Below are 22,049 nucleotides of genomic sequence, written 5' to 3' on the forward strand. Positions count from 1 at the left end.
ATAATACCCGATTTTTCCTGTTCATGAAACTATTTCACCAGCCTACTGTAGCCTCAAGATCATCACTGAGGTCTTGGTGTGACTTGGCCCCCTGCAGTGCAAATGTTCTTATTTAATTTTGCATGACTAAGTAGCAATCTTGCCTCTGTTCACGTACCTATTCTGCAACATGAATTTCCAACTCAGGCCAACAAGTGATTCCTCTTCTCATCGAACATTGGCTTTTTGTGCATTTTTCTTAAAGTATCTTCTTTCTTCCTTCAATCTCTTACCAACTTCTTCTCTCCATCAGATTTTCTTGCAGCAGTGCAGTTGTTGGTTTTCTTGGCCATTTCTATCACTTTTACTTTAAAACTCACTTTAGACTTTCGTCCTTTTGATGGAGCCTCCATGATAACAATCACCTCCAGCCAACACCCAACAGATCAATCATTACGATTTTTGGGGGTCGACTTGTATGCCGACACACGACCAACATCTCAGGCATTGTGATTTTTGGGGGTAGACCTATACACCCAATTTATGATAAAACCTTTAAAATGAGGCTGAAAAAGGGGAGTCGATATATGTCGAAATAAATGGTAAATTTCAGAAGGTGAAACAGTTGTGGGGGAAAAAGCAGAGGAATGAGGCTATTTACCTGCATCGTTTAGAGCATCAACATAGACATTTTGGGCCAAATGGCCTCCTTCTATACTGATCTAAATGATTTTCTGTTGTTTGTTTACAGTATCGCTGTTGAATGGTGCAGACTCCTTTTCTCAGCTAGTTGTGCACAGGTCGACATCTGTCTATCACGTCTGTGCTGATGATTGGCAAGAAGAGCTCAGCCAGCTGGCTTGCCAGCAGATTGGTTTAGGGTAAGGTCAGTAGCTTATAGTATCATGGCTTCTTGACTAAGAGGCACTACGCATGTAGTATGTCTGTCGTGCATTGGCCTACTTAGTCAAGACCTGTTGATTCTTGTAATGAGTACACTTTTTAAAATATTTCTTTAAATTTAATTGATCAAGGTTTAATCTCTGGGAGAAAATTTGCTCACTCAAAGGAAGTGGGGTTAGATGTTTTTGCTCTTTCGTTGTTGTTTTTCTCAATGAGTTTGAAATTCCTGTACCATTTTTGGAACACTAAAATGCAAACAATTCTGTTGGAAGTGAAATGACGCCAGGAAGCAGAGGAGAGAGAATAATAAGCTTGAAACTACAAACTAAGCCCTGCCTTTAAGTTTGACTTTCCATGTCATGTGCTGCCACAGCATCTCCCAAGGGCATTGACTGGCTGTAAACTGATTATCTTGCAATTTATGATGGATTTGCAAACAGTGAAAATATTCTGAAGGAGTAATGGGCAGACACCCAAGATTTATAGACATCCTGTGAGTATTTTAACACAAACATAAATGTAGGCAATGCAACTTTGTAGCAGTTTTCAAGAATCTGAGCTGATCTGTTACAATTGTGTGTGTGCATCTGACATGTCAACTCTACTTTGAAAGGAGTAAAGATTTTTGAGTTATGGTTCCACAGACATTTTTCTCTAAGTGGCTACACTGTTGGGCTTTCTGTCTCAAAGCACCGGTAATCAGACGTATTACTGAGAAGAGTGCCTCTTGGGGGTGCCACATGGAAGTGGGGTGAAGATGGTTGAGTGAGCATTTCATTGCTATTACTAATTGCCCTTCAAAATTTGGAGGTGAAGACATTGAGGACAATATGATTAAGCAGCTCTCACATTACAGTATGACAGGGACTTATGGGATTTTGATACATTCCTGATTTTGTCATGGTGTGTAATTTGCCAAGGAACTTACAGATAAAATTCTTACTGATTCTTGCTGTCCTTGTCCTGCTGGGCAGTAGAACTCATGGTTGTTGAACAAAACTCGCAAAGAAACTTTGGCAAGTAACCTTTTGTGAGTGGTAAACAACAGAATGTGTTCAGGCTGCTGTATATGAAGCCAATCAGAGGCCTGATTTGTCTGGGATGGTGTGGATCCCTTGAGTGAAGTTGGCTGGGCATTCATCCAGGCATGTTGAGAGCAGTCTGTCACACTTCTGACTGCAGATGATGGAAAGCCTCTGGGTTGATAAAAGCAAGCCATGGGAACTAGGAAGGTTAGGGACTGTTCACCAAAATATACTGTCAAACTACAGCAATCTGCTGCGAATGAGAAAACATAACAATGTTTATTTTTGTCAACTTTATACAAATTTTGCCCTAGTTAAAAATTGTTTCAGTAAAGATGAAGCACTGGTGATTGATCCTAAACTGCTGTGTAAGAAAAAAAGCTTACTAGATCTGTGGAGGCAGAGGGATAGTTGACCGTTTGGGTCAAGACCCTGCATCAGGATTGAGAGTGAGGAAGGGAGATGGCCAATACAAAGAGGTGAGAGGGAGAGGTGAGGCAGGGGCAAACAGGTAATGGGTGGAACCAAGGAAGAGAAGGATAGGCAGATGGAGCCAGGTGGGGGAGGGGTGGAGTCCAGATTACAGAATCCGCAGTCTCTTGTGAATCAAAGCGGTGCACAAATTGACCACTCATTTTAGGAGAAATAAAGAGCCAGCCAAGCAACAAAAACTTGCTTTACCAATGAAAATGCTCTCACCTCTTGACTGGAAGAATGCACTGGGATACCTGGGATGGACAGGGAACACTTCTCCTACTAAAACTCTTTGCAGAAATGCCATGATCTCCATCTGGAATCTCCTCAGCCATAAGTGAGGGTTTCTAGACCAGTAAGACACTCACCGTGATCACATACTTTGTCAATTGTAGTTTAGTCAAACTTTGCTACACTGCCAACAAGCCCAGTTTCAAACCCGTTTTATCAGCCACAGAGAAGAAATTCCAGAAAGCAGAGGTAGTAGTTGATGGAATGTATTCTGAGGAGGTCAATGACTAGTGGAGTTCCACAGGGATCTGTTATGACACCCTTGCTCTTTGTGATTTTTATAATTGATCTGAACGAAGAAGTAGAGGGATGGGTCAGTAAATTTGCAGATGATACAAAGTTTGAAGGTGTTGTGGGTAGCATATAAGGTTGTCATAGGTTTCTACAGGACACAGACAAGATGCAGAGTTGGGTAGAAAAGTGGCAGATGGAGTTCAATCCAGATAAATATGATGTGATGCATTTTGGAAAATCGAACTTGAAGGCAGAGTACATCATTAATAGCAGGATTCTTTACAGTGTGGAGAAACAGAGGGACCTCGGGTACCGAATCCATAGATCTCTTAAGCTTGTCACACAAGCTAATGGTTTCCTGGCCTTAGTCAGGGGATTGAGTTCAAGAGTCATGAGGTAATGTTGTGGCTGTATAAAACTCCGGTTAGGTCAAACTTAAGAGTATTGTGTTCAGATCTGGATGCCTCATTACAGGAAGGATGTGCAAGCTTTGGAGAGGGTGCAGAGAAGATTTACCAGGATGTTGCTTGGATTGGAGAACATGTCTTATGAGGCAAGGTTATCAGAGCTGGGACTTTTCTCTTAGGAGTGAAGGAGAATAAGAGGTGACTTGATAGAAGTCTACAAAATTATGAGAGGCATAGATAGGGTAGATAGACAATACCTTTTTTCCTGGGGTGACAGTAGCAAATATCAGAGGTCATCTGTATAAGGTAAAAAGAGGAAATCTTAGGGAAAACATCAGGGATAACTTTTATGTACACAGAGTAGTGCGTGCCTGGAATGCCTTGCCAGGGGTGGTGGTGGAGGCTGGTGCAATAGGGACATTTAAAAGACTCATTGACAGGCACATAGATGCAAGAGAAGATAGAGGGTTATGGGTGTGAGGTAGGGAAGATTGAGTAGGCTTTGATCGGTTGATACAAGATCATGGGTTAAAGGACCAGTACTCTGTTCCAAACTATTTAAAGGCCTTGTGCTAGTTGCATCTACCCCACCAAATAAGAGCTTCACTAAGACAGCTGAAATAACCCCAAACCTACATTTGCTGAATGATGTTTTATATTTAGCAGCTGCTTTCAGATGCTTTCATTATTTACTGCCATTGATAATTTTGATCTCTCACACCTCGAAAGCCAAGAAAGAATCTCCATGCGTACTTGATAAGGAGAGTAGTTTGAAAACAATCTTTCCCTAATAAATCCTTACCCCTCCCCAAGGGCCAGTTTTCTGGCATTTCTGTGCCATTTGTAGCAATTGTGTCCTTTCACTCGAGATTGTTTCATCCTGGAAAAAGTAGGACTCCTTCTGTTACCATGCCGGCTATGCCTGTTATTGCAAGATTGTAGCTGTATCATTGGTCACGAGAGTTATCAATAAATAGTGTCTGAACTGTTACTCTTGCTGGTTTGAACTATTGAGCAAATCTGCCAGCTTGGAAAAGTTGGCATCCTCCATCGGTACCAAATAAAGCATTTTGATTGGGAAATATAAAGGAGGTCATTTCCTTTGGTCGTTTTGTTTAATTCAGAATTAAATTGAGAAATGTTCCTGGTAACTCTTGTCACTTATTGGAGGCAGCATAAATAGTTCCTATTGGTGGATATAAAGGGTCAGAGAAATTCTAATGATCATGCAAAATGAGGCGTATTTTTACCTCCTGTAGCTGACATTAGAGTTAAACATGGAGTAGGCCCTTTGACACAAATCTCTGTGTACACCATGCCCAAATTAAACAAAAGCTCTGGTGCTTGCACATGATCTGTATCCCTCTAATCTCTACATATTCATGTGTCTTAACTGAAAGTCTTTTAATTCTATCTGCTTCCACCACTGCTCCTTGCAGTCTGTTCCATGCACTTATAATTTTCTATGTAAAACTTACTCCACATATTTCCTTTAAATTCCCCCCCCCCCCCCCACTTTAAACATCTTCTAATATGCGAGTTCTTACCAAGGAAGTATTCCAATGTACACACAAACAGATGAGAGTCTTTTTTTTTAAAACGGCACCAAAATGATATGGAAAGATGATGATTTGAATTGATGTTTTCAAATGCCTTGAAACGTTTTTGTCAATGACTCCTAGTTGCCGTTGATTAACCAAATGCCTATTTATAAGAATGCCCTCTTCCACCTTTCAGAATTTTTTTAGTATGATAACTTTAAAATAACTCCAACTCCTTGTTAAAATGGTATGCTCGATAAAGGAGGTGAAAAATTCGGGGCTCTTGAGCCTCATTAAACCTCTCTTCACTCTGCAAATCATCCTTTTTGGCTTCAGAGTCATGGAGTGCTTTTGTTAAAGTTACTTGCGGTTTGCATGTCTGTTTGCTTATTGTAACAGCTCTCCTATGATTTGTTGACAGAGGTCCTCCAGTGACTCGTGTGGTGTCAGAATACAACCATGGCCAAAGGAGAAGGTGGTTACGTTTAAGTCCTGACTGGCGGAATAAAAACATTTCCACTGTACAAGCCCTGTTACTAAAAGGGTAAGAGTGAGGAAAGAAGTGATGACTTTCATGGGAAAAGACAGAATATTTCAAATATATTCAAGGATAACAGCCTTTGAATGATTTATTTTGAAGTTTCTTAAGCATATTCTTCAGTAGGTTGCAGCTCGCTTTCTTCCTTAAAGTTCAGATTACCAGGAAATTCCCAAACATTAACAACACTTTGCTCCACCCACATCCATTGGGAGTAAGGAAATCATCACAGAATGGTGGACTTATTACGCTCTTGTCTCCAACTGAATGAGGGCCATTTCAATTCACAGAAGTGAGCAAGTGTGCAGATAGTTGCAGACCAGGCTACGGTGTGATCACTGTCCATATCCATGTACACTGTACTCATGTCGCTGGATGTTGTTGAAGCAGAATTTAGAGTTGAGGTTTTACTCCTGTCTTGTCAGAAACATTTGTCGCTTTTGGTCTGACAAGTAATGAGTCTGCAGTTTTAGAAATTGCATCAACTCACTCAGCTAAACAGATTAGCATTTGCAAATACAACAACGGATGGCGATGTCTCGAGTGAAAGGATTGCATTCTTGACTGGTGAAAATACTAAGCACTTTTCCATGTTTGATGGGTTATTCAAACGGAATAGTACAATTGTTCCTTTTTGGATGCTGCAGTGCCACCTATTGATCAGAACCAATCATTGACAAAGAGCATTAGACTGTTATCAAGCAAATGACTCCCAGAATAAACTCAAAAGCAAAATATCGCTGATATTGGAAATTCAAAATAAAAAACAGAAAATGCTGGAAAAATGTTTACCCTCTCTGCAGATGCTGCCTTCGCGCTGGGTTTTGTTTGTATTTCAGATTTCTGTAGTCTTTTACTTTTTGTGGTCTGTTGTAATAGCTATGATTGCATATATCATCTCTGACCAGCAACACGTTTTTTTCTTCAATCAATCTTCTTGGTTCTCAATTACTGATGCTATTTCATTTAAAGATTTGCAGAAGAAACGTTGAATGGGAATTCTTGGAGCAACATAAGTCTGGTTCCACTGGGTGACTGTTCTCTGCACCTTACAACGTGCTCGTGAGCTGTACGACTGTGCTACTTGAATAATTTCCTCTATCTTGTCCATCAGAACATAATACACATGCCTGAGGAAGGGCATTTCTCTATTTACCGAGGGTAGGAGACACTGTTACTCTCACCTGACCCACTCATCAAAGTGGTTTGGTGGGAAGCAGTCAAGGTCACATATAATTTTCCTCTTGAAGCCACAGGTGAGAGTTGGGTGTAAGTGATTCCAAAACAAATGAACTGCTCGATTGGAGAATGTATTTCTCTTAATGGTATTGCTTCTTTCTTCTTTGGCTTGGCTTCGCGGACGAAGATTTATGGAGGGGGTAAATGTCCACGTCAGCTGCAGGCTCGTTTGTGGCTGACAAGTCCGACGCGGGACAGGCAGACACGGTTGCAGCGGTTGCAGGGGAAAATTGGTTGGTTGGGGTTGGGTGTTGGGTTTTTCCTCCTTTGTCTTTTGTCAGTGAGGTGGGCTCTGCGGTCTTCTTCAAAGGAGGTTGCTGCCCGCCGAACTGTGAAGCGCCAAGATGTACGGTTTGAGGCGATATCAGCCCACTGGCGGTGGTCAATGTGGCAGGCACCAAGAGATTTTTTTAGGCAGTCCTCGTACCTCTTCTTTGGTGCACCTGTCACGTGGCCAGTGGAGAGCTCGCCATATAACATGATCTTGGGAAGGTGATGGTCCTCCATTCTGAAGACGTGACCCACCCAGTGCAGCTGGATCTTCAGCAGCGTGGACTCAATGCTGTCGGCCTCTGCCATCTCGAGTACTTCGATGTTAGGGATGAAGGCGCTCCAATGAATGTTGAGGATGGAGCGGAGACAACGCTGGTGGAAGCGTTCTAGGAGCCATAGGTGATGCCGGTAGAGGATCCATGATTCGGAGCCGAACAAGAGTGTGGGTATGACAACAGCTCTGTATACCTTATACCTTATACCCAAACACCCTTGTCTAATGGAGTTGAACTGAAAAGTCTGCAGATACTGTGATTGCAGTTCCATGCACAAAAATACTGGAGAACCTCAGCAGATCACGCAGAGGACCTTTGTCAAGGAATAAGCAAAATGTAGGCAGGCGCCTGAATTAAAAGGTGGGGGAAGGTGCAAGGGGAGTACAGGCTAACAGGTAAGAGGTAATAGGTTGATTAAAGGTGGGAAGGTAGAAGAGTGTCAAGTTGTGCATCCTTAAAGGTCATGAGATTTATTTCCCCATGTTTGTTAAAGGATAGATATTGGCCATGATATTAAAGAGTAATTTCATGTTATTCCTCAAAGTAATGTCACTTTCTTTACATGCACATCAGAGCAGTTGTTTCTTTGGTTTAGCATTCCATCTGGTAGATGGATCTGATCCTCTAAAATCTGTAGTGCCCTGGATTGCCAGCCTGATCATAGAGTCCTGAACGAGGAATCTAATGACTTGGGGAGAAATTGTTTGTGTGAGAATTTCATTCCCTTGAAATGAAAAATATCTCTGCCTTCAAGATGTATTGCCACAAATAGTATCAAGAATTGTTTCTCTTTCTCTTCTCCCATACTTACAGGCAGATGTGTCGAAGTAAAAGCAAAATCTCTCTCCACTGCACCAAAGAAGGTAAATAAAAACCACCTTTGTACACTGGTTGTCCACCCAGTTTATTGAACTTGACGTGTGGAATTTTAACAATAAACTTGTTATATGGTCTCTTGTAACCATATCTAGATTAAGAATTATATAGATGTTGCTCTTAACTGAAGTGACATTGAACAAAGTTGGAAAGAACCAGTCTATGCCTGTAATCTTTATGTACAGTCAAACTCCACAGAAATAGTTGAAAGGAAAATCTGACATAAATGGCAGCACAATAAAATTTTAACATTGCAAATTTAAAACTATAAGTCAGAAATTTCAAACCGCATTATATCAAAGCCCATGCTTTTCAAAACTGTGTTATACAGGGTATGCCTGTATTACATTTTCCAAAATGCCACTTCCCTCACCCATTGTATATTCAGAGAAATAGATACAGGTTTTAAAATTAGATACAATTTGATTACACAGATCATTCAGAACAACCAGGTGATCTTAGTGTTTATTCTCTACACAAAATCTACTTCATTTTCTTCAACCTTCAACCAATCCATCTTGAAATGTTAACCTAGAGAAATTTATTACAGTTCCCAATTACATACAAAACAAAGCACTTCTTGAGGAAATGTGTCCATGTAATTATCAGGGAGATTTTTGAATTGATATGCAGAGTTTGTGCCGAGGGAGGAACGATACATAAATCAGGTATGGAACATGGAACCACCTCTAGGCTTATCTCATTAGTTTTCCTTTAGCAAACACTAAATTGAAGTATTTGTTTGGAATCTTTTAACTTGCTATTCATTCTTTGAAAACTCAGCATCCCTGCATCTTGGGTTTCATGTTATATTTGTTTTTTGAAAAATTGGGCTGATTTGAGAAATGCTTCTCTCTTTACATTGGCATTTGCACTTTTATATCCTGGTTTACCAAACCCACACAGGGGTTCCCCTCCCAATCTTTCCATCATGTTCTCCTGCCCTCTGATCCTTCCCTGTTCTCATCACACTGGCTTGTCCTATATTTCTCCAGTTCGATAAGTGGCTTCAGCTACAAACATCAACCGTTCATTTTCTCCCTTTAATGCTCCTTTGACTCACTGAGTTCCTCCAGCTGAGTGTTTAGCTCCATTTAAATAAGTTACATGCAACCATAATGCTGATCACTGTTATTTAAACTGGTAGAGATGAGGACTTGCTCGAGATTTAAACAATAATAAACCTTTAAGTAAATGGTGAAATGTTGCAGAGTCCTGGTAGGGGGAATCTGGTTGTTCCAGTGGATGATGAATAAATAGCAAAGCTGCATGTACAAGTAATTACAAAAGATTATTGCCATTTATTGCTTGGGAAGTTACAAATGGGAGTACTAAATACTACACGACGGTGATTGGTTGAGTGTTTGTCCTGCATCATACATCTACAGAAAATACAGCAGTGTACAAAGAGCAGCAAGGTTATGCTTACAGCAACTTCTGGATTTTCAAATTTAACTGCATTTGTTCAGATGACATTTCGGCCCATGAGTCTGTGCTTCCCAATTTACACCCAATTAACCTACAGCCCGGTACGCTTTGAACCGGAGCTCCTGGGGAAAAACCCACGCAGATATGGTGGGATCGTACAAACACCTTACAGTAATGGCAGGATTCAAATTCCAGTCCTGATTGCTGGCGCTGTAAGGGTGTTGCGCTAACCGCTACTCTAACTGTGCCACCCTACTTGTTACTTGTTTTACTCAGCAATGACTGTCACAAATTCTGAACCATAAATTGAATTTTTAGCAAGCTAAAACAAAATGTCACATGGAGAATTGGGAATATTTTGAACTGAATATATTCCACCTAGTTTTTCTGCTTAAGTTAATACTGTACTTTGTTAGGAAGGAGCTTCCAGATCTACCTAATGGAAGTGAAGATGACAGTCTCATCATCCCTCCCCCACCTCTGATAGGAATGTGAATGGCTGTCCTTTAGTGAGAGGTAGAGAAATAGGTGAAAACCCAACTCTTAAAAGATGTAAAACAAGTGGAACTACTCAAGGTGAGTTAGTGAGTTATAGATTTTGAAAGTATAAAGCCATCTATAAGAGTTTTTTTAATTCTCTAGACTGTGGTCAGCGGCCAGCAGTTAGACTCCATAAAAGAGTTCTAGGAGGCAGAACAAGTCGACCAGGTCGCTGGCCCTGGCAGTGCTCCATGCAGAGTGAGACGGGTGGACATACCTGTGGCTGTGCACTGATTGGACGAAAATGGGTTTTGACAGCAGCACATTGCTTTGAAGTGTAAGTCTGACAATATCAAATGTGAAATTCAGCCGTGTGATCAATTGTGTACTTATAAAGAGAACCAGATATATTGCAAATGTTGACATACAAGCTGCAGATTTTGAAATCTCGAGTTCCTGAGGAACAACACATCACAGTACTCCTGGACTGCCTCAAACCTACTGACATGAACACTGATTTCCCTAATTTTAGAGAAAGTATGACCACACTCATGGGGTTGTATTATAGACTACTCAATAGTCAACGAGAACTGGATGAGCAAATCTGTAGAGAAATAGCAGAGAGCTGCAGGAAACATAAGGCTGTGATAGTAGGAGATTTTAATTTTCCACATATTGACTGGGACTCACATACTGTAAAAGGGCTGGATGGCTTGGAGTTTGTAAAATGTGTTCAGAAAAGTTTTGTAAATCAATATATAGAGATACCAACTAGAGAGAGTGCAATACTGGATCTCCTATTAGGGAACGAGACAGCACAGGTGACAGAAGTGTTATGAGCCCAAAGGACCCCAAAACCCAGCAGCAATAGACATTCACCAAGACAAATGGCTTTCAAAACAAAAGTTATTTTTAATCAACTTCGAACATGAAAATAGAATCAAACATTAACTTAACTCTATACTTAACTAATCCAAATTAACCCCTTTCTAATTCTAAGTGCACGTGTATGTAATGTTTATATAAATTCAAGAAAAGTTCTTTGGTTCACAGTTCAATCTCACTTCTCCTTTTTCCAAGTTCTCTGGTTGCAGGCAATCACCATACTATGCACAAAATTTAACATGTATAAAGTTCACCAGGCTTGGTGCTTGAAAGATAAATGTTTACCACTCAGGAAGGTTCTAGTAGGTTTGCAGAGAGAGATTTGCTGTTCCAGGATTTCCACAACTGAGGTACCACCACTAGTCACCTCAGGGTCTTGCTGATGAAACTTGCCCCATCAGGGTCTTCTAGATGGTAACCTCTTTCTTCAAGCTACCACAGAGTTCCATTCCTTCCTCTATTTCAAGAGAAACATCAGACAGATAGCACTTCCAGCCATCTACTGCTCTGGAACTTGCTTTCATCAGTTTCAAACAGTTTCCCCTGGATTGCACTTTTCAGTTACTTGTCAGTGTCCCACACACTGACTGACTGACTGACTGAGCTGTTAACTCAACTCTCTCTCTTTTCCAACTGAAACTTTAAGAGAGCATGTGACTCATGTCTTGCAAAACCCCATCTTCCTGAGCAAAACAACAGGAGTTCTTTCTTCTGCTCCCATCTGTTGTTAGATAAACAAAATCCAGGAGTGACCTTTCTATGAGCACTTTGCAGAAAGGGTACTGATAGACAGCATGACTCCAGCAAGACAATGGTCAAGCATTTTATGACGCCATTTCAATTAACACCTACTTGTGAAAGGTGCTTACATTCTCCAGAGATCTTGCAATGTGAATTCTTCAGTCTTTCAAATAAGATCTGTTTTAAAATGTGTGTATGTATGTGACCTACTCTAAATCTTCTAAATTCTCCCCAAATATTAATATTGTAACTGAAGTACGTGGAGGGGAACATTTTGGGTCGAGTGATCATAATACCATTAGTTTTGTTAATTATCAAGAAGGATAGGTCTGGGCCTTGGGTTATGATTCTAAATTGGAGAAAGGCTAATTCTGAGGAAATGAGAAAGGATCTACAATGCGTAATTGAGATGTTGTTTTCGGGCAAGGATGTGCGAGCTAAGTGGAGGACCTTCAAATGTGAAATTTTGAGATTACAGAGTTTGTATGTTCCTGTCAGGATTAAAGGCAAGGTTTTAACCTTGCTTTTTGAGGGATATTGGGGATCTGGTTCAGAAGAAGAGAGAGGTGTATAGTAGGTATAGGCAAAATGGAGCAAATGAGGCATATAAAAAAATACAAGAAAAACCTCAAGAAAGAAATCAACAAGGCTAAAAAAAAGATATTGGGTTGCTTTGGCAGATAATGTGAAGGAAAATCTTAAGGGTCTCTACAAGTATAAAGGGCTAGTAAAGGACAAAATTGGACCCCTTAAGGATCAGAGTGGTCAGCTTTGTATGGAGCCAAAAGAGATGGAGATCATAAATGTTTTTTATTTCATCAGTATTCACTCAGAAAACAGGCACAAGACTTGTGGGAAATAAGGAAAACAAGCAATGAGGTCATGGAATCTATACAGATAAAAGACGAGGAAGTGTTTGCTGTTTTAATAAGGGTTGTATTTTGAACTGTTTTAAAGGAGATGAATTGTGGCAGGTTTTTTTTTGGTGTAGGTCATATCCAAATACTCGAAGGGGGTTAAGTTAGGTTAGTTAAGTCAATAGTGATAAGATAAACTGTAATTCTGTTTTCATGATTAAAGATCATTAAAAGCAACTTTTGTTTAAGTAACCATTTGTATTAGTGAATATCTATTGCTGCTGGGTTTCAGGGTCCTCTGGGCTTGTAACAGGACCAATAAATCCCCAGGGCCTGACAAGATATTCCCTCAGACCTTGATGGAGACTAGTGTAGAAATTTCAGGGGCATTGGCAGAAATATTTAAAATGTCCTTGGCCACGGGTGTGGTGCCAGAGGATTGGAGGGAAGCTCACGTTGTTCTGTTCCTTAAAAAAGGCTCCAAAGTAACCATGGAAATGATAGGCCAGTGAGTCTGACTTAAATAGGATGAAAATTATTGGAAGATGTTCTAAGTGATCAGATGTACAATTATTTGGATAGCCAGAAACAGATTAGGGATAGGCAACATGGCTTTGGGCGAGGTAGGTCATGTTTAACCAATCTCGAAGCAAAGACTGTGTTGTTGTCTACATAGACTTTAGCAAGGCCCATATGCTAGGTATTCATAGTGAAGCAGTGAACTGGATTCAACAATGGCTTGGAAGGAGAAACCAGAGAGATGTGGTGGATGATTGCTTCTCAGACTGGAGGCTAGTGGTGTGTCTTCGGGATCAGTGCTGGGACCATTGTTGTTTGTCATCTACATCAATGATCTGGATGATAATGTGGTAAATTGGATCAGCATGTTTGCAGATGACACTAAGTTTGGAGGTGTTGAGAGCAGCAAAGAAGGTTTTCAAAACTTCCAGAAGGATCTGGACAAACTGGAAAAATGAGCTAAAAATGGTAGATGGAATTTAATTCAGACAAGTGTGAGATGTTGCATTTTGAAAGGTCAAACCATAAAAGAATGCTGAAGAATGTGGTAGAACAGAGGAATCTAGAAAAACAGACAGATAATTTCCAGGTGTCACATGTGGATAGGGTTGTATAGAGAACTTTTGACATCTTGGCCTTCATAAATCAATGTTTTGAGTACAGGAGTTGGGATGTAATGTTAAAGTTGTATAAGACATCAGTGAGGTCAAATTTGGAGTATTGTGTGCAGTTTTGGTCCCTCCTCCCTCAGCTTCTTTCCCCCTTTCACTCACACACACACACACACACACACACACACACACACACACACACACACACACACACACACACACACACACACACACACACAAATAAAATAAGGGGTCTACATCAGAAACATTGATTGGCCATTTCTACCCGTGGATGCTGTCTGACCTGCTGAGTTCCTCTAGTAATTCTTTGACAATATTGAAAATATTTGCCAATTTTTAATATTGTCCTCACTTCTTATTCCCAGAACTGTCAATGAACTGTATCCACAGGGTGTGATTGTCTAAAGTATTCTCATTTCCATGATTTCTCTCTCATTTAAAATAAATGGGAAAATGCTATGGTCCTCAAACAGTTGGGGAGTGACAGAACCTGCTTAATTTGTCTTTGTTGAGGGCAAAATGGGGTGAATGCCTCAGGGATATAATGGAAGAGGGAAAGCTCAATGGCTTGAATTTCCTTGAATTCCATTGTTAATCTCTGCAGGACTTTACTCAGTGGTTGGAATTTCCATGCATCCTTATAACCTGTCCCAGAAGAAAGATGTCAGGAGCCATCTTCAGGAATAGGGGGTTTCTAAACTTGGGCTTCTGTTGCTTAGCTCAGTTGAGATCAAACATTGAACTGCAACTTGACATAGCTAGCAGGAAATCTTTGCTCCTTGAACTAGCACCCACATTTTTGATTGTCATTAGTCCACCAAGGAAACTGAGAGGATGCCCAAGACTGAGCAGTTTTGTAGATTTCCATCTTTTTTCTGAAGGAGTTCAGTGGGCCACGATAAGTATTTAGACATTTATTGCTCATGAATGTACTGTCTCTTTTAAAAGGCAGGCTAATGTGGGTTAGCAATGTCTCAGAGTAGTCCAGGTATTCTGTAGCACATGCAAATTTAGAGGTGCCCTGCACTCGTCTGGGGTCATGGCAAAAGGGCACTAGAAGTTTCAGTGTAACTTCTTACAGCCCATGGATTTTCAGCAGAAATTTTTCACTTCCCTTGTCTCCACTGCAAGGTTTCCCAAATGTTTTAGCTCGCAGAACCCTTTTGGGGGGCACTTGGAAATCACAGAAGCCCATAAATATGGCACAGAAGCCAACCGGAAGTAGAATGGTGTCAACTTCTGGTTTGAGCATGGTTGAATCTAATTTAAATTAAATTATTTTTCTTAAACAGTAAGCAATCTGAGGCTGTGCTTGCAAAATTCCATTTTTTTCAGAATTTGTTTTTATTTGTTTCACCTGAATATTAACCAAATTGCAAATACAAATATCTTCGACCTCCCAGACCCCAAATACCCACCATCATCCACCTTCCAGAAGCAGGTTTCCAAAACGTCCCCAGCCGCCCACAGCTGGATCTCCCAAAGCCTCTGATGCAGGTATCCACCTTGACACTCGCTACCTGCAGGTGAAGATCCTGATGCCTCCAACGTGGGCTTGCATCCCAGCCCCCGCTGCCCACAGGCCAGAGCTTCCAACACCTCCATCACTAACCACCGTCCCCATCTCCTCTCCCAGTGATCCCAACTGAAAACACACCATAGCCCCAAATGCCTCTATCAGTGCAGGTCCTAGTCCCGACGAACACCATTCTGGCGTCCACACTGACTCTATCACCAGTTCCCACACCAACCTCAGCATGGTGGGGAGGGGGAGGGTGAGGCAGTTTAAATTTTTTAAATGTGGCCAGCCTCATGCCAAAAGACATCCAAGTCTCTTTGGCTGAAAATGCTGCCTCGAGGCCTGACATCAGCAGTGCAGATGTCAGGCCTCAAGATGCCACTTTGTTTTGCTAGTGTTGATGGAACTGTTTAGAAACACAGGGGAAAAGTCATTTAATATAAAATTAAATAAGTTATTAAAAGTTTTAGTTATTACTACCCATTTCTTCAATGGAACCCCTGTGCCTTTCCGTGGAACCCAGTTTAGGAAACACTGCTCTACTGTGTCTGTGTTGTTCATCCTAATGACTTAATTGCAGAGTCATCTGTCTTTGTGCTAAGTAGCTGTTTGCTCTGTCTCTGGCAATGTTTTGTTTCACCTTGTGGCTATTAGTTTTTGCCTGTAGCTCTGCATATTGTTGTGCTTTTGCACATACCACACAGCTAAGGGCGTTGCTTGCCTCAGAGTGCTAGAGATTTGGGTTCAATCTTGCAAAAAAATACTTTGTTTTTGGCTTGTAAACTCACTGTAGGCGTGAAAATGCTGCTGCCTGGAGTGTTGTGTTTGGTATCAACAATCTGGATCACCCATCTGAATCTACACAGACCCGGAAGGTGAAGCGGATCATCTTGCATCCACGTTATAAAAGTGTATTTAACGATTACGACATCAGTGTAGTGGAGCTCCACCAAGAAGTAATTGAGACCAGTTACGTTCGACCTGTTTGCCTGCCTGGAAAGGACCAAGTGGTAGAACCTGATACCTACTGCTTCATCTCAGGTTGGGGGAACACTGGCAGCAAAGGTAAGACATGTCAAAGGGAACTAGCTATTGAGAATCTAATACCAAGTAACACTTGCCTGAATCAGAATGATGTTGGACAAACCAATGCCATGATAAAAACAAATAATTTGGCTGGTATTCCAGATTAGTTATGTGATTCTGAGCTACGTGCGGGGAATCAAATTCAACAAATGAAGACAAAGGAGGGAGCAGACATCATCAGAGTGGGCCGAGTCAGAGTGGTGAGGCTTTGGTTCAACAGGCAAAAGGCAAGGAATAGTCAGAGTTGAAGTCAGAAAAGGCCACCCTATTCGAGGAATAAAAAGGATTCAACAGGTAAGGGCAGGTTTTTAAAATATATATTTTGTTCATCCAGCCATAGGCAGTGGAAATAACAGCCAAGGCAGAGGAACGTTCTTCTTACAAAATGAGGGTCATCAGGGAAGATGCAAGATGCATCCAGCTGCAGCTCCTGACAAGCTGAGTTAAGGAAATGGAGTTGGATGAACTCTAGACCATTCGCAAGGGTGATAGGAGGTACAGGCACACTATCACTCCTAGGAGGCAGAAGGAGGGTAGATGGGTGACAGGAAAGGGAACACACTGGCAGGGCAGGGCACCCTGTGGTCATCCCCCTCAATAAAAAGTATACCATTTTGGATACTGTTGGGGTGGGGGGGGAAATAACCTACCATGGAGATGAGGTGTCTGTCACGGAGCTAAGAAGGGAAGGGAAGGGAGGAGAAGAGGAGAGCTGTAGTGATCTGGGATTCCATAGTTAGGGGGATAGATGAGAGGTTCTGTGGAAGAGATTGAGTATCCCACATGATACGTTGCCTCCCTGGTGCCAGGGACCGAGATATCTCAGATCGAGTTCATAGCATTCTCAGGATGGAGTGTGAGCAGCCCGATGTCCTGATCCATGTAGGGACCAATGAAATGGGTAGGACTTGTGAGGAAGTCATGCAAGGAGAGTTCAGGGAGTTAGCACTAGGTTAAAGGACAGGATCTCCAGGGTTGTGATTTCAGGATTGCTACCCGTGCCATGTGCTAGTGAGGTTAGAAATAAAAGGACATTCTGAAAGGGGAGGGTCCATATTGGTACCCATGATATTGAAAAAAAATGAGATAAGGTCCTACAAGATGAATTTAGGGAGCTAGGAAAAAAATTAAGGAGCAGGACCTCAAGGGTTATAATCTCTGGATTATTACTAGTGCCATGAGCTAGCTCGAGTAGAAATAACAGGATAGTTAGAATGAATATGTGGCTTGAACAGTGGTGTAGGAGGGAAGGTTTCAGATTCTTGGGACATTGGAATCGGTTCTGGGGCAGATGGGACCAGTACAAACAGGATGGTCTACATCTGGGCAGGGCTGGGTCCAATGTCCTAGGGAAGGTTTAAACTAATGTGGCAGGGGGATGGGCACAAGTGCAGAAGGTGTAATATGAGGGTAGAAGCCAAAGATAGCAAGGTGAAAAGCAAATGTGGCAGGCAAATAAATGTGGGGCAAAAGTCAAAAAGGGCCACTTTTCAACGTAACGGTAAAAGGGATAAGTGTGGCAAAAGCAACCTGAAGGCTTTGTGTCTCAATGCAAGGAGCATTCAGAATAAGGTGGATGAACTGAATGTGGAGATAGCTATTAATGACTATGATATAGTTGGGATCACAGGGACATGGCTTGGGGGGAACCAAAACTGGCGGCTTAACATTCAGGGATATTCGATATTCAGAAGGGATAGACAGGAAAAGGAGGTAGGGTAGCGTTGCTGGTTAGAGAGGAAGTAAATGCAATAGAAAGGAAAGACCTTAGCTTGGAGGATCTGGAATCGATAAGGTTAGAGCTGCGAAACACTAAGGGGCATAAGATGCTAGTGGGAGTTGTGCACAGGCCGCCTAACAGTAGTAGTGAGGTTAAGGATGGCATTAAGCAGGAAACTGGAAATGCATGTAACAAAGGTACAGCTGTTATAATGGGTGACTTTAATCTACATGTAGATTTGGTGAACCAAATTGGTAAGGGCAATGAGAAAGATGATTTCTTAGAATGAATGTGGGATTGTTTTCTAAACCAGCATGTCGAGGAACCAACGAGGGAACAGGCCATTCTAGACTGGGAATTGAGTAATGGGGAGGGGTTAATTAGCAGTCTTGTTGTGCGAAGCCCCTTAGGCAAGTGTGACCCAATATGGTGGAATTCTTCATTAAGATGGAGAATGACAGAGTTAATTCAAATACAAAGATTCTGAACTTAAAGAAGAGTATGAGACGTGAATTGGCGAATGATACTTAAAGGACTAATGGTGAAAATGCAATGGCAATCATTTAAAAATAGATTGGATGAAATACAACAATTGTACATCCCAGTTTGGAAAAAGAATAAATCAAGGAAGGTAGCCCAACCGTGGCTAACAAGGGAAATCAGGGAGAGGATCAAATCCAAAGAAGCAGCATATGAATTAGCCAGAAAAAACAGTATTCCTGCTGATTGGGAGAAATTCAGACTTGAACAGAGGAGGACAAAAGGATTAATTAGGAAAGGTAAAAGGGATGGTGAGAGAAAGCTGGCAGGAACATAAAAAAATGACTGTAAAAGCTTTTATAGCTATGCAAAGAGAAAGAGATTAGTTAAGACAAATGTGGGTCCATTACAGTAAGATACAGGTGAATTGATCATGGGAACAAGGACATGACAAACCTATTGAATAACTACTTTAGTTCTGTCTTCACTAAAGAAAACATAAATAAGCTTCAGAAAATAGTAGTGGACCGAGGATCTAATGTGAGGGAAAGACTGAAGGAAATAACTAAGTCGAGAGGTTGTGTTAGGTAAATTGAAGGGATTAAAGGCAGATAAATCCCCAGGGCCAGATAATCTGCATCCCAGAGTGCTTAAAGAAGTAGCCCAAGAAATAGTGGATGCATTAGTGATAATTTTTCAAAACACTTTAGATTCTGGATTAGTTCCTGAGGATTGGAGGGTGGCCAACGTAACCCCACTTTTTAAGAAGGGAGGGAGAGAAAATGGGAAACTATAGACCAATTAGACTGACATTGGTAGGGAAAATACTAGAGTCACTTATTAAAGATGCAATTGCAGCACATTTGGAGAGTAGTGATATCATCGAACAGAGTCAGCATGGTTTTATGAAGGGAAAATCATGTCTGATGAATTTTATAGAATTTTTTGGGTATGTAACTAGTAGAGTGGATAAGGGAGAACCAGTGGATGTGGTATATCTGGACTTTCAGAAGGCTTTTGATAAGGTCCCGCACAGGAGATTAGTGTACAAACTTAAAGTACATGGTATAGGAGATAGGGTATTGAGGTAGATAGAGAATTGATTGACAGACAGGAAGCAAAGAGTAGGAATAAACGGGTTCTTTTCAGAATGGCAGGCAATGACTAGTTGGGTACTGCAAGGCTCAGTGCTAGGACTACAGTTATTTACAATATATATCAATGATTTAGATGAGGTATTAGAAAGCAGCATCTCCAAATTTGCAGATAACATGAAGCTGGGTGGCAAGGTTACCTGTGTAGAAGATGCAAGGTTACTTGGACAAGTTCAGTGAGTGGGCCAATGCATGGCAGATGTAATACAATGTGGATAAATGTGGTTATCCACTTTGAAGGCAAGAACAAGAGAGAAGATTATTACCTACATGGTGTCCGATTAGGAAAAGGAGACATGTAATGAGACCTGGGTGTTGCTGTGCACCAATCATTGAAAGTAGGCATGCAGGTTCAGCAGGCAGCAAGGAAAGCAAATGATATGTTGGCATTCATAGCAAGAGGATTCGAGTACAGGAGCAGCTGTACAGGGCCTTGGTGAGACCACACCTGGAGTAGTGTGTACAGTTTTGGTCTCCTTTTCTGAGGAAAGACAACCTCACTACGAGGGAGTGCAGAGAAGATTAACTAAATTGATACTAGGTATGGTAGGACTTACATATGAAGAAAGGCTGGATTAAGTAGGCTGGAATTTAGAAGATTGAGGAGGGATCTTATAGAAACATATAAAATACTTAAGGAATTGGACAGGCTAGATGCAGGAAGGTTATTCTCGATGTTGGGGAAAACCAGAACCTGGGGTCACAGTTTGAGGATAAGGGGGAAGTCTTTTAGGACTGAGATGAAATGTTTTTTTCTCTCAGTGAGTGGTGAATCTGTGGAATTCTTTGCCACAGGAGGTAGGTGAAGCCAGTTCCTTATCTATATTTAAGAGGGAGTTAGATTTGGCCCTTGTAGCTAAGGGGATCGGGGAGAAGGCAGGTACTGAGTAGATGATCAGCCATGATCAAAATAATGGCAGTGTAGACTTGAAGGCCCAAATGGCCTACTCCTAAACCTATTTTCTATGTTTCTATAATGCATCTTTACGAGTAGCTGAAGATGTGGTGTAGGAGAGAGGGCTTTGGGTTTCTGGATCATTGGGCTCTTTTCCAGGGAAGGTGGGACCTGTTCTGACAGGACTGTTTGCATCTAAACAGGAGGGGATTAACGTCCTTGTGGGAAGATATGCTGTTGGGTTTAAACAAGATTTGCATGGGGATGGGAACCAGAGTGCCAGAGCAGATAGAGGAGTGAAAAGATTATGTGAAATTTTGAGAGTACAGGCAGGCCCCAGGTTACGAACAAGTTCAATTTCCTGGGTCTGTGCATAAGATGAATTTATACACAAGGCAGAATGGGTACTTACAGTTCTTATTTAGTGTTCACGAGGTAACATTATATGCATGTGCGAATTGGGGAACAGCCAGTTTGTAAGTATGAGTTGTTCGTAACCTGGGGACTGCCTGTATAGAGTTTATATGTTTCTCTTTCGGTCAAAGGCAAGGTTAGAAGGCATGGGTTTTGAGGGATAATGGGGATCTGGTTTGGAAGAAGAGGTGTATAACAGGTGTAGGCAACATGGAGCAAATGAGGAACTTGAGGTGTATAAAAAAATTGCAAGATAAACCTCAAGAAATAAATCAGGAGGCTGAAAGAAGACACGAGGTTGCTTTGGCAGACAATGTGAAGGAAAATCCTAAGGATTTCTATAAGTATATTAAGAGCAAAAGGAGAGTAAGGGACAAAATTGGTCCCCGTGAAGATTAGAGTGGTCAGCTTTGTATAGAGCCAAAAGAGATCTTAAATGTTTTTTATTCATCAGTATTCACTCAGGAAAATAAATCCCAAGAGTCTGACAAGCTATTCCCTTGGACCTTGAGGGAGGCTAGTTGAGAAATTGCAGGGGCTCTGGCAGAAAAATTTTAAATGTCCTTAGTCACAGGTGAAGTGCAGAGGGTTGGAGGGTAGCTCACACTGTTCTGTTGTTTAACAAAGGCTCCAAAAGTAATCCTTGAAATTATAGGCCAGTGAGCTTGACATTAGTCATAGGTAAATTATTGGAAGGTGTTCTAAGAGGTCGGATATACAATTATTTGGATAGCCATGGGATAGTCAACATGGCTTTGTGCATGGTAGGTCACGTTTAACCAATCTTATAGAATTTTTTGAGGAGGTTACCAGGAAGGTTGATGAAGGAAAGGCTGTAGGTGTTGTCTACATGGAGTTCAGTAAGGCCTTTGACAAGGTCCCACATGGGAGGTTAGTCAGAAAGTTTCAGATGGTGAAGTAGTGAACTGGATTCAACAATAGCTGGATGGGAGAAGCCAGAGAGTAGTGGTGGATGATTGCTTCTCAAACTGGAGGCCTGTGACTAGTGGTGTGCCTCAGGGATCAGTGCTGGGACCATTGTTGTTTGTCATCTATATCAATGATCTGGATGATAATGTGGTAAATGGAATCAATAAGTTTGTAGATGACACTAGATTGGAGGTGTTGTGGACAACGAATGAGGTTTTCAAAGCTTGCAGCAAGATCTGGACCAGCTGGAAAAA

At 41.4% G+C, this 22,049-nt stretch overlaps 1 protein-coding gene across 1 annotated transcript in view; it reads left to right on the forward strand.

Annotated features, from left to right (window-relative positions):
- Positions 1–22,049, forward strand: part of corin (corin, serine peptidase) — a 196,190-nt gene that overhangs the window by 169,069 nt on the left and 5,072 nt on the right. The window contains exons 15-19 of the mRNA XM_069924726.1: positions 731–860; positions 5,276–5,398; positions 7,993–8,042; positions 10,126–10,300; positions 15,910–16,181. Coding sequence (XP_069780827.1) covers positions 731–860; positions 5,276–5,398; positions 7,993–8,042; positions 10,126–10,300; positions 15,910–16,181 — 750 coding nt within the window. The remainder of the gene's footprint in view (positions 1–730; positions 861–5,275; positions 5,399–7,992; positions 8,043–10,125; positions 10,301–15,909; positions 16,182–22,049) is intronic.

Source organism: Narcine bancroftii, chromosome 3 (genome assembly GCF_036971445.1).
Source record: "Narcine bancroftii isolate sNarBan1 chromosome 3, sNarBan1.hap1, whole genome shotgun sequence".
Taxonomy (NCBI): domain Eukaryota; kingdom Metazoa; phylum Chordata; class Chondrichthyes; order Torpediniformes; family Narcinidae; genus Narcine; species Narcine bancroftii.